We start from the raw sequence: 12823 nt of genomic DNA, 5'->3' as shown, positions 1-12823 counted from the left end.
AAGAATGGGGAGACTCTTTGTGTGCTAATAGAGAATGATTTTCAAGATATATCAAATGACAAACAGCAAAGTACAGAACAGTGTAAATGCTGCTCTTTGGGATATAATAAAACAAAACAAACGCGCGCGCACACACACACGCACACACTCATATGTGTTTTTGTCTTTGGCAAGATTGTCTCTGGAAGGATATATGAGAAACTGGTAGCAGTAATTGCCTCTGGGAACAGGGGAATGGGATCTAGAGGTGCAAGGGAAGTTTCACTTTTCACTATACCTTTTTGGGTCTTGGATTTTGTACCTCTTCCAGTGGTTCTCAACTAGAGGGGATTTTGTTCCTTGGGGGCCTTTTGGTTGTGTCTTGAGACATTTTTGGTTGTCACAACTGGGGTGCTCTTAGAATCGAGTGAGTCGAGGCCAGAGATGCTGCTGAACATCCTACAGTGCACAGGACGGCCCCACGACAAAGGGTGATCCGGCCCCAGATGTCAACAGTGCGGACGTTGAGAAACCCTAGTCTACTGAAAAAATGCAAGTTCTTCTTTTTTAAGGACAGCCTTTCATTTTCAGATTATATTGAGGTGGGGTGGGATTTGAAATATCCTTCCTTTTACTAGGAAATGGTGACAGTACATGGCAGTTCCTTTCCAACATCTTTACTTGGCACAATACCATGCCAGCAAAGCTTACATACTTTCCCAAACTGAACTGGCAGTTCTACTGGCCTATGAAATTCTAAAGTTGGAAACTACTCTTCCTAGACCTTGGAATGTAGTGGTTTTAAAATTTGTCCACAAAGTCTTCGATACTTCTCTCTTTATGAGGTGCCATTCCTCTCAAGCATGAGCTAATGAATAGAACTTGGTAGGAGGGAGGCTGTCTGATTTCTCTTCCATCACTCACTCTGGGAGAAGCCAGCAGTCATGCCGTAAGAACATTCAAGAAGTCTGTTAAAGACATCCACATGGTGTGGAACTGAGGCCCCCTGAGCTGTGCTGGAATCAGATCTTCCAGCCTTAGTTAAGTTTTCAGATAACTGCAGCTGATGTCTTGATTGTAACCTCACGCCAGAACTACTCAGCTAAAGACCCTCCTGAATTCCTGACCCACAGAAACTATGAGACAATAAATGTTTCAAACTGCTAGGTTTGGGGGTAATTTGTTACACAGCAATAGATAACTGATAGAGAAATCATCAAGCCCTGTCAATCATGTTGGAGGTCACAAAAGGGCAACTTAAGAGCAGGGTAGCCTGTTCACAGATGTTTTCATTTGGCTACTACCGAAGGGGAAGAAGACCAAAGGGGGGAAAAATTAGGACTAGTTAACACTAAAATGTTGGGATATTTCCCATAAAAATCAAGATTTCTGACTTCTCTGAAAAGATCTGAAGATCTGACATTGCCAGGCCTACATCCCTGTGTGGTGATCACCAGCCTGAGATGAACAGAGTTCACTCCTTTAGACAGAGAGTACAATCTTCGCCACACTCACCACCACTCCCTTATGCCTCTTAGCTAGGTTGCTTTACTCATTTATGTTACCTGTGTGGCTCCTGTAGGCATTTGAGCTTACAACTTGTATTGTGAGACATTTTTATGAGGAAGCAAAGCCAGGAATACCTAGGCATGGTTGACATGAGAGACAGATGACTGGAATTGGGGCCTCATGAACACAGCATGGGTTGGGTTACCACTGCTTACATATTGGGATAACAAATCAGTTATATTTTCATGCCTCCTCTCTTTCGAAAGAAGAGAAACAGTTAGCGCTGCCCCTTCAGGTCTCCAGGCTCCTAAGTTCAGCCTCTCTTACAGATCTTCACACCCTCATGTCTCTGTGCCCTCCAGAAAATAAACCAAGTCCACCAAGCTTGTTTTCTCCATACCTTTTTATTGAACTCTGCAGACTCATTAAGGGACCATTTGCTTAGAAATTCTTAAACATTTGGACGTATTTTACAAGACAGGACAGCAGCTGGAGGTCACAATTCCATCTCATCACATGCAGAAAAAGACACTGGGTTTTTTGTTGTTTGGTTTCCTCATGAATGTGTGTGTGTGTGTGTGTGTGTGTGTGTGTGTGTGTGATGCTCATTTTCAGCTTTACAGGAAGGACTAGAGACGTCAAATGACCGGAGATGAACAGGACCCACGAACACGACCCTAAGAAAAGAGCGGCTAAGGACATTGGTCATTTATGGCTAATGTGATTGGCTTGGCCCCCATTATGGGTGGGGCAATCAGAATGGCTTTGCTGGCAGAAAAGCCTCAACCTCTCCCCATGGTTCCTAGGAGAGACAGAGGGTCTTAGCTGATGGGATTGGGGCGCATGCTACCACGGTGGTTATTGGGCTCAGAAAAAAGGAAGACCCTTTGGCTCTAAAAGCTGGAGGACAGGCTGGCTCTCTTTTCCAGCTGGACTCCCATGGCTCAGGGAATGCAATCCAGTTTCCAGATATCAGCTCCCACATTCCTGCCCCTAGCAAGTCCCAGACCAGGGGAAACCCTTACCTTGGACCCTTGGCTTAGCCTATTGGAAAGCCACCCTGTGGTCTCCCATGGGCTACGTGTGAGCTAAACTACAACATGAGGCTGAAAAGGCGGGGCAGGCAAGCTGGAAGGAGACTGGGGCTGCCCCACAGGCCCCTGGATGTATAACTCTGAGAAGGCCCTTCGGGCAGAAAAGGGTCAAATTTGGCCGTCATCGTGGCCCCCAATTGAGTCAAAGAACAGATGGCATTGGTGAGGCTTACAGGCTTCAATGGGAGGGGCTTCCCATTTCTCCTTCCTTCCCAGTTAGCAATACATCAAGCAGGTGAGAATGAATGAATTCTCTATCCACTCACACATTCACTCATCCATTCAGAAGTCAATCATTTACACATTCACTCAAAAAAAAAAAAACAAAACAAAAAAACCAAACAAACCCAACACAGGTTGGGTGACCACTATGTGCCAAAGTCATTAATTTGGGAGATGACCCTGAGTTCCTTGATCTTGGATTAAAGCCAGGACAGGCCTGGAAAGCAAAGGGGCCAGCGGCCCAGCCCAGCAGCTGCGGGTCATTCTCCGCCCCACCCCCAGGTGCCCTGAGCTCAGATGTCAGGCTTATCTGAGAGAGACCCCAAAGCCCTCGTGAGGACCAGGGGGCCTGAGCCATCCTGTGAAGTCCAAACCCCATCTTCTCCTGTGCTTCCCTCCTTGTTTTCCAAACCTGGATTAGCTTAGGGAGGCGGGAAGTATGCGGGGATCCATGCATGACCCTTGAGAGCATCCTAATGGGACAGAATTGGAAGTTTTCTCCATTTTCCAGAGTTGTCAGGTCTTCGCAGCCACTAACTCGAGTTATTCTTGGAGGTCAGAGCCTCAGAGAGGGATCTTGGAAACTGGATTTTTGTTCCATTTTGGTTTGAGAGGGAGACAGTTGCTCAGACTATCCATCCAAACCCTTTGCCCTGCCTCATCCTATAATGAAGCAACCTGAGACTGCCTGGACTCAGGGTCACTCGAGGATGAAGCCCCGCCTCCTCCAAGCCACCATACACAAGTAGGCGGAACTTTAAAATCTCTTTTGTCAAATGCTCTCTTTGGAGGAATGCAGTGTCCAGACTCACGTGGGAAGGGGCTACGGATGTGGGCGAGTGGGCACTCTATCCAGAGGGAGCCGATGCCTGGTTTTGCCGTAAAACTGGATTACCGCCGTCTCTCTCTTTTGGCCCTTCTGGACTTACTTCACTGGGTGGGGACTTTTCAAGGATCTTGAATGGGATTTCCTGTTTTATTGGCCAGAAAAAAAAAGCCCTTTGGGGATTTTTGCCATTTGCTATTGCCTGGCCAGTTTGTTCATTAGGCAGCTGGCGAGTGGGTAAAAGATAATTGTCTCTTGTACAGAAAGCCTGAGGCCTACGAGGGCACAGGGTCTGGGCAGAAGGGCTGAAGCACCGTGAGAAGGCCGGCTAGAGATGGGGGTTGCTCCTTGGCTGGCCTGGGGGAAGGGGGGATGAGCTGCATCCCACACAGCGTGGTCCCTGTTAGGACACTGGGGATGAGTTGGATAGGCGACAGACGGGGTCGTTAAAATTGTCCAGGATGGGGAGCAGAGAAGATCAGAGAGAGGATCCTGCTGCCCCTTCCCTTCCTGACACCCCCTCAGAAAGCTAGAATTTGAATTTCTGCTAACTGTGCTCCCCACATTTGCCCCAGTGGCTTGAGCCTGTGCTCAGATGTTCAAACCATGTACACGCGCGCACACATGTACCAAAGGGGTGGGGTGTGCGGTGGTAGAGAAGAGCTTCCCCAGGTGTTCAGCCCAGTTGGCATGCAGTGCTAGGGTCCCTCAGCAACATCCATTCTGCACATCAACTAGCCTCTCTTTAAACACCTGTGGTGTCGGGGAGCTCATTACCCGACACGCATCAAGGTCCATGGTTAGGTAGCCTCCTATTAGAAGTGCTTCCTTAATTTGAGTCAAACTGACCACCCCGTCCCTTTCATGCAGGAGAGCCTCTCAGAGACTTGCGTGCAGCCAGCCTGTGTGCGGGTGGTCTCTTCTTTAGGTGAACTGCCCCACTGCACTTCATCCCTGCCAGCCTTCAGATCTTTCCAGGATCTTTGTAGGGATGAATGGAGAGTTAAGAGTTAGCAGTGAAGACGAGGGGCCACCCAATTAACAGAGCCCCTTCCAAATTCCTTTCTTCAAGGTGGCATTTTGGAAAGTTCAGGAGAAATTCTTGATGAAGACAGTATCAGGGACAGTGGATGGAAACTCAAACTCTGTGACCTCTTTCTAGATGAAAGCGGCCACAGGCAAGGGTGTTTGCTTCTCTGGGCATCAAACCTGGCAAACCCAGTGGGGGTGGCTCACCGCCATCTGGGGGTCCTCATTTGGCTCAGATCTCTGACCAGGGCAGAGGCCAGAGCCCTGAAGCTGACGGCGAGGCAGGTGGGATATGAAAATGGACAGATGCAAGTTAGAGATTATCTGGGCTTTCTTCATCTTCCTGCATGAGCTGATGGATGGAGAATCTCTTTCTGTGGAAGATCTTACTTCACGAGACATCCTCTGCCCATCTGAGGCCTGGAACCTGTCCAGTGGGGAATTAAATATCAGGACAATCCAGACACTCTCCAAGGCCTGGATAGGTGGAAGCTGGAAAAATACGACTGTCCTCACCACGAATCTCTGGTTCTATGGAGCCAGGCAGCTGGAAAGGGAAGGGGAGATGAGACGGCAGATTTTGGGGACACATCTTCTCAGGATTTGGCTGCAAGCTTGTCTGGCCACTGGTTTTTAGTGAGGCTGTTGGAAATGGATTGAAATGAAGAACTGATAATTTTCTCTGAGTTTTACAAGAACCTGGAAGTGCTCTGACCTTCAGATCCAATTGATGTTCCAGGGGACTAGGGCACAGGACGTGGAGACAGGCAGCCAGGAGGGGTCGTTCTGAATTTCAGAAATGCCAGAGGGAGTTTTTCTTGCATGAGATTTTAGATTCCAAGATCTCTGGGAATGAGAAAACTCAGCCCCTTGAGATTCCAAGAAGGGTGTGGGGGATGAGCTAAACCAGCCCACATCCCATCCTGATTTTGAGGGCCATCTGTATCCCTGCTCCCCCTGATCTCACTCCTGCATCTGTGCTCTGGATTCTTAAGAACAATAAATAGAACAGACAGAATGAGTAAAGTAACAGGTCAACAGATTCTAGGCCTTGTGTCAGGAAATGCCTGCCTGAGGAAGTCAGACCCCAAAGTCTTTCCCCACCTCTGGAAAATCAGAATCAAAAGGAAGAAAAAAAAAAAAAAAAAAAAAAACAGCCCAAGGGGCAATGGGAGGAAGTGAAAAAGACCAGAAGATATCAGCTGCGATAATGACCAACAATAAAACTCCTAAGATGTTATTCTGTATTACAAAAGAAATTAGACTCAATGGCCCTATTATAAATTTGCTAAAAATACATACATATATATATATATATATATTTCATCTGAACAGAAAAATAGACTACTTTGAGATACTTGGATGTCCTATGATGTAGTCAGTCACGCATCAGATACTTCTAGAGCCAGAAAAATGGCAACAGAAAATGCAGAGGTAACTCTTATTTCTGGGTGTGGCCAGAGCTGGTCTGGGTTGCCCGGGTGGAGTGAAAGCATTTGATTGCTGTCATATAAGCAGTGGGAGGCGAGGATGTTTCAGCTCAGGGCTGGAGGCTCTCTACTGTCCTGCTGGGGGAGTCAGAGGAGCCCCCTTTTTCCTCCTGCCAACTTTGCAGCCACAGCCGTAGACAAAGTCCTTTCCCAAAGGATCATGTCCTAGAGACATTTTGCAGTGCTCTTATTGGATTCAAAGTTACTTGACTGGAGGCTGAAGTCTGGGGTTATGTTACTTGAACCAAGTTGGCAGAGAAATGAGGAAAGGGGAGAGAGAGGGAGAGAAACCTGGCTTTAAAAAACTTCCCCCTGCCCATGAACTACACACTCCAGCGAGGACTTGGAGCAAGACAGAAATATACAATAGTTACAAACATCAACAATACATCACAGTTTTACAGAAGAGAATACGGTTCTGTTTTTCCATCCGTAGAAACGTGGATCTTACCAGGAGAAAGGGCAGGGATGAGGCTTACAGTTACTAAGACGTGGTGGAGAAGAGGTTGGGAATCACTGTGAAAAAGTCTGTATAGCCAGCAGTTCTCAGCGGGCAAGCCAGGTGGGCTGAAGGGAAGCGGCCTCCTCGGGATTTTGCTGTTTCCCCACCGCCATCTTCTTCCTTCTTGATCCCCAATGCTTTTAGAGAAAGGGCCATCAGGGAACAAATGTTCTTCCCTCTTTTTTCTTTCCCCGTTAAGTGTGCTTAAGAAAAAATTCCTAAAGAAGGCACTGAGAAATCTACTGCACCAAAGTCCCGTGGTTTTTCTTTACCCCAAGGTAAAAAGGTGAATAAACGGATTCCCCCAGAGCTTGCCCACCTCTCTCCGCTGGTCGTAGCCGGTCCCCTACGTGATCAGGACACGCAGCCACCTGGTCCCTAGCCCTTTCTGATAATGGTGGGAGTTTGGCGGGGTTCTTGACAAGTTTTACTGAATTTGCCAAAAGGACCAGGCAGCCATCCGCCTCCAGTCTCTAGATTCATTTCTTCGGGTTGACTTTTTTTTTTTCCCCTCCACTTTCGTTGGTTCAGGAATGGGTGGGACCTGGACCACCAAGTTAAAGCAATATTTGCCTCCAAACCATTGCTTTTCTCTCCTCCGTCAGCACTTGTCTATCAGGGTTAGCTTCTCAGTGGAGACTCTCAGGTAGATTTCCCAGTGCACGTGCAGGTACAGGTAGGGGGTACACATATTAAAAACCTGGGTATGTTCCTTTTTGGCAGGTGGGGGCCTGCGAAAACTTACAATACTCTTATTTTGAATCGGCACAGGGTAAAAGCTATGTTCCTACAATACATCCACAAGTAAAAGGAAAACCCAAAACAAAACGCAGTACTTTCTAAGCATAGTATATGCTGAGTTTCAATTATTCTGTTTCTATAAGAACTCTATAGGACTCTGGCTATGAAGCCTGAAAAGGTAGGTTCTTAATACTTCTGAATTCATCCTTCAAAAGTGACTCAGTAAAATGCTACTGTAAGTTCAGACAAAATACACGAGGAGGAAAGGGCTAGGTCCTGCATGACCACACAAGGCAGAAAGGGCCTTTGGTTACAAGGAGAGTTGCACCAATTGGTTATTAGTTTTTAAAAAAAAGAAAGAAATCATTTCCAATCTGTACACTTCTTGACTGCTTCAATCAGCAAATGAAATGCCTCGATTTGAAGAAGGGGTGGTAAGTTCCTTCTCGCTATAGATATGGCTGTATTTAAACATGTTCACTTTCCTGATATGTAAAATAGACTATATTATTTATTAGTATTATTATTATTAATGTTTACAGGTAGCATCAGCTCTAAAAATATCTGAATCGGAAATCACAACTATTTACTTTTATCAAAAAGCATTTGTTTGTTTTCCCTGAATTTTCACGTTTGTGCTGATGGCGGACGCAAATGGTAATGGAAACAGAGACACGTGAGGTGGCCCGGGGAGGACTGTGCCGCGGCCATTCCCCCGTAGGCCCCCAGCTCGTTCTGTGTGCTCAGCCAAGCACCCAGGGAGCCCTGCTGCCTCCTCTCTCCGGTGTGCCGCTGACACAGGAAGCCCTCACACTCCCTGCCCCTTAAACCCCTGTACATTTGCTGCGAGAGCATTCTGAAGGTACTTTCAGAGTCCAGATACTTTGTTATCGCAGCAAAAAACAGGACTGCACCCTCTTGGAGGGACCTACAGTCCTTGGAGACGCTGAGAAGCAATATGAACCGGGTTACATATGCAGCAGAGAACATGCATTTTTAAGGGCAGTGGAATGACCCCATGTCATCATACCTGTGACAGGTGGCCCAACCTCAGGCCACTGTGCAGAAGGCAGGCAGAACGACTCCGTGGTGTTTGTGTACTGACAGGTGAATTGTGCCATTGGACTAACAGGCAGAACAACAACGTATTCTATGAAGGACAGGCAACCCACGTTTTGTTCCATCAGGACGACGTATGCCTGGCACTGTATTGAGGACCGGCAGAGCTACACTATTGTACTTGGGACATCATTCATCAACACTGTATTAACAGAACGACATACTAAACACAAGCAGATCAATAACGTGTCATCTTTACTGACAGATGGCCAACAGCATGGCATTGTGCTAACCAGTGGCTCCACCCAATGTTACTGAACCGAGGAATGGCCAACACCACCATGCTGTTTGGACTAAAATCAGGCAGACCGATGCCAGGTCATCAAACTAGGACAGGAGGACCAACACCAAGAAATAGACCAGAACTGCTCACAATGCACATGAATACTTATTGCTTTTGTCTGTACTGGCTGCATTGATGGCTGCAGAAAGGAGAGCTGAGCTTTTAGTACAGACAGTGACACTGAAAACACACCAACAGCTGGTTGACAAGAAAGAGAACAGAGTAAAACACCCAGTGCCCAACTGTCTACTTCGTTCTTCCGAGATGTTCATGTTTCCTGCACACGTGACTTTAGGAGGCCCCACGCAAGGGCCAAGTACCCTTCCTGATGCAAGAGGGTTAAGGGGAAGCTTCAGGGGGGCAGGGAAGGAGCCCACAGACTTTGACTTGGCAGACAGCAATACCAGCACAGTATCACCCACCGTGGCTGGACACACGCGTGTAGCGAAAACCCAACTAGAGTCCCAGTGACTGGCCCATGGGAAATCGTGCTTGTTTTAAAGTGCAAGATGTTGACACTGTCCCTGGTAGAAACCTATTTGAAAAACATAAAGTGCTTTTTATTTTGACTTTTTAAAAACTTGAATACCACAGGAAACAAAAAAGAATTTCTATTATAGTAAATGCTTTCCCTGCCTCAGCAGGAAGTATGTTCAAAAGTCTGAACTGGGCATTTTAATTGGGGATTTTTTTTCTTTCATTTTTTTTTTCAGGATAAAAAAATCAGATTTTTATTCTGTTCTTCGGTAACATACAGTCTCTTTGAATAAGCTATTCTGTTGCATATTTGACACTGGCATATCTTTTGAGTCTACACTAGCGATGTACAGAAAGCATTTTCATTCTACAACCCTAAAGCAGTACTCAGAGTTCATACTGTTGGCTGAGTGCCCGCGTTCTGAACCCTTCCCAGATTGCCAGGGGGGCAATTAGAATTGAGTACAAGTGGTGCAACTCACCCTGATGATATCTCAAAATAAAATCTCAGGTACTACGGAATACTGAAGTCAATGAAGACATTTGAGTAAGGGTTTTGTGCTGGGACTGTGGCTTACAGTGCAGCTTTCCCCACGTCACGAGCAATTCCCTTTAGCCTTCTAACCATGGGATCCATCCAGGAGGTGATGGACAGAAGTTCCTAGAGGTGACCAGGCAACACCCGAAACCAGATTGGTCAACCCACTCTTTTAACACCAGCCACTTGTTCCAGCGTGCTTCTCCAGCTGAAGCCAGGAGGGATGGAGATGCTGCCCTCAGAGGCTGTGATGGAGAGCCACGAGAGAAGGATGGGGAGTAGGTGGCCTTGGTTATGTCTAGAATGTGGAAGTGGTGGCTATGAGTTCTGCTCTTGTCATCTTCCAAAGAGGGCAGTGGAATCATTACAAGGAGGCGCCATACCCTATGGCTTGGCCAACTTCATTCTGATGGACCTTCTCCGGCTCTCAAGATTTTAAGGGAGCTTTCTCTGGAGTCTCTCTTTCTGGGGGCTTTGCAGAGCCTTTCTGTTTCAGAGTTCATGCAGCAGGTAAGAGTTCTGCAGCAGGTAAGCTGAACAGCACTCCTCTTTGGACCTTGCCACAAGTCTCTCCTCCATGTGGGGTGGTTCAGATGCTCTGATCCTGTGTGCTTCCATGGGCTCCTCCCCCCGGCAACACGCGGACGTCGGGGGAGATGTGGTTCTCAAGTTTGCACTTTTCCTGACCACTGGGAGCTTTTCCAGTCAATGCTTCTGTAGAGTAAATACAGTTCTGCCTTAAGAACTTAGGGGAGGAGGGTAAGGGGGAGCTTTCAAAGTGGTTCTTCTCTGATCTCATCCCAACACTGAACTTGGGACTGGTGCTCCCATGGAGGCTCTTGGGAGGGCTGGAGTCCACACTGTAGAGCACTTGCCCCTCATCATCTGTGTCCGCGTCAATGTACTGGTGGACACCTGCTTCGAAGTTGAATGCTATTGCTGTGTGTTTCTCGGGCGACCGGGGTGGGGTCCTAGCACTTGCTGTGGTGTAGATGGAGGACTCTGGACTCAGCACAGGCCTGTCCAAGAGTGTGGCACACTCCAGTCCAGCAACAGCTGCTGCAGCGCCCCCCCGGTTCCTAAGAGGGTCATGGTACATCCCCAGAACGGGGACTAATGGACTGGGATCACCCTCCATGAAGTTGACTTTAAGTGCTCGAAGCTTCAAGGGGTTGGTGGTCTTCATGGAACTCTTGGGGCTCTCGATGAAGAAAGCAGAGCGATGGCTGACATCAGGGGTGGGGTTGGCCTCCACAAACCTACCACCAGTGGCACCCAGAGCTCCCCGCCAGCCTACCTCAGGGGCCATGCTGCCCCCAGCCTTGCTGGGGAGTGATGCCAAAGGGCTATGAGAGAATCTAGTGGCTTCAGGGAAGTCTGTGGCACAGCTAATGAAGCTATCAATGCTCGACATGCTTCGCATGTCAATAACGCCCTCTGTACGAGTGGGCAGAGGGGCCACGGGGCTGGGGATACTCTCCATTTCAAGTTCTTCCTTTGGTTTGCTCTGTGTTGCTGACTCCTTCGTATTGAGTATGGGCTGAGATTGGGTCTTGGCCATCTTATTGTACATGTCTTCCAACTGCTGAACATTCAGGTGCTGAGGGCTAGAAGATGATCTGGCCTTCTCAGGGGATCCCTGCTCCTTGGTTTCAAAGGACTTACTTGAGCTGGTTTCAGACAGTGTCCTCTTTGTCCATTTCCATTTATTGGGAGACAAGTGATTATCTTGCACTTTTTCTTTCTGACCCATATTGTCTCCATTTTTCTCAACCACAATGTCCATCATCTCAATGCTCCGGGGGAATGCATCCTTCATGTTCATGGATACGATGCTGCCATTCCTCTTGGCTCTCTCCAGAGCCTCTCTCCGCTTGATTGCTTTCTCCTGCCTCTTCTGCTCCTTGTAGAACTCAGAGAAGTTATTGACAATAATGGGGATGGGAAGAGCAATCACCAAGACTCCTGCGATGCAGCAGAGACCCCCCACAATTTTTCCCAGGAGAGTCTTGGGGTAGATGTCTCCATACCCAACAGTTGTCATGGTGATGGTGGCCCACCAGAAAGAGGCTGGGATGCTTTTGAACTTTGTGTCATCCTCATCCTTCTCGGCAAAGAAGACGAGGCTGGAGAAGATCATAATGCCCATAGCGAGGAAGAGGATGAGCAAACCTAGCTCGTTGTAGCTCCTCCGCAGGGTGAAGCCCAAGGACTGGAGGCCAGTGGAATGGCGTGCAAGCTTCAGAATGCGGAGAATACGCATGATGCGGAAGATCTGGACCACGCGGCGGACGTTCTGAAACTGTAGCACGCTCTTGTTGGATTCAGTGAGGAAGATGGTGACATAGTATGGCAGGATGGCCAACAAGTCAATAGCGTTGAGCGGGCCCTTGAAGAACTTCCATTTTTTGGGTGAAGAAAGGAACCGCAGCAGGTACTCCATGGTGAACCATGCAATGCACACGGCCTCCACGTGGGCCAGCTGGGGGTTGTCTGTGGTCTGGCCAAACTCGTCAAGGCTCTGCAGCTCGGGCAACGTGTTGAGTGACAGGGCAATGGTGGAGAGGACGATGAACATGATGGAAATGATGGCAAGGATCTGCGAGGAAAAGAGAGTGGGATTTAGTTATCAACCACCAATGGGATGGTCATCCTAACACTCTCGGTCTACAGGACGCTTCTCAACACTCAAGAGCATTTTCATATCGCATTAATCACTTAATGACTGGATGTTTGAGCTAAAAAGATTATTTATTCAAATCCATTTAGCATACAGATGTGAAAACCAGACGCAGAGAATTAAAACGATATAAAACTAATCATCAAGCCCAGGAGTCAGCAAACTTTTTCCATCAAGGGCCAGATAGTAAATATTTAGACTTTGAAGCCCATGAATTCCTTGTTGGCAACCACTTAACTCTGTAGCTGTAGCATGAAAGCAGCCTTAGATAATGTAGAAATGAGTGAGTGTGGCTGTTTCAGTAAAACTTTATTTACAACAACAGGCAGTGGAT

At 47.6% G+C, this 12823-nt stretch overlaps 1 protein-coding gene across 1 annotated transcript in view; it reads right to left on the bottom strand.

The window, feature by feature from the left end:
* Positions 1-2719: 2719 nt before the first annotated feature.
* Positions 2720-12823, bottom strand: part of KCNB1 (potassium voltage-gated channel subfamily B member 1) — a 92318-nt gene continuing 82214 nt past the window's right edge. Inside the window, exon 2 of the mRNA XM_064496998.1 lies at positions 2720-12408. Within this exon, the coding sequence (XP_064353068.1) occupies positions 10399-12408 (2010 nt within the window). The 3' untranslated portion in view covers positions 2720-10398. The remainder of the gene's footprint in view (positions 12409-12823) is intronic.

This window comes from Camelus dromedarius, chromosome 18 (genome assembly GCF_036321535.1).
Source record: "Camelus dromedarius isolate mCamDro1 chromosome 18, mCamDro1.pat, whole genome shotgun sequence".
Classification (NCBI taxonomy): domain Eukaryota; kingdom Metazoa; phylum Chordata; class Mammalia; order Artiodactyla; family Camelidae; genus Camelus; species Camelus dromedarius.
Note: the sequence above shows the minus strand (reverse complement) of the source record. Positions and strands in the feature narration are given on the sequence as shown.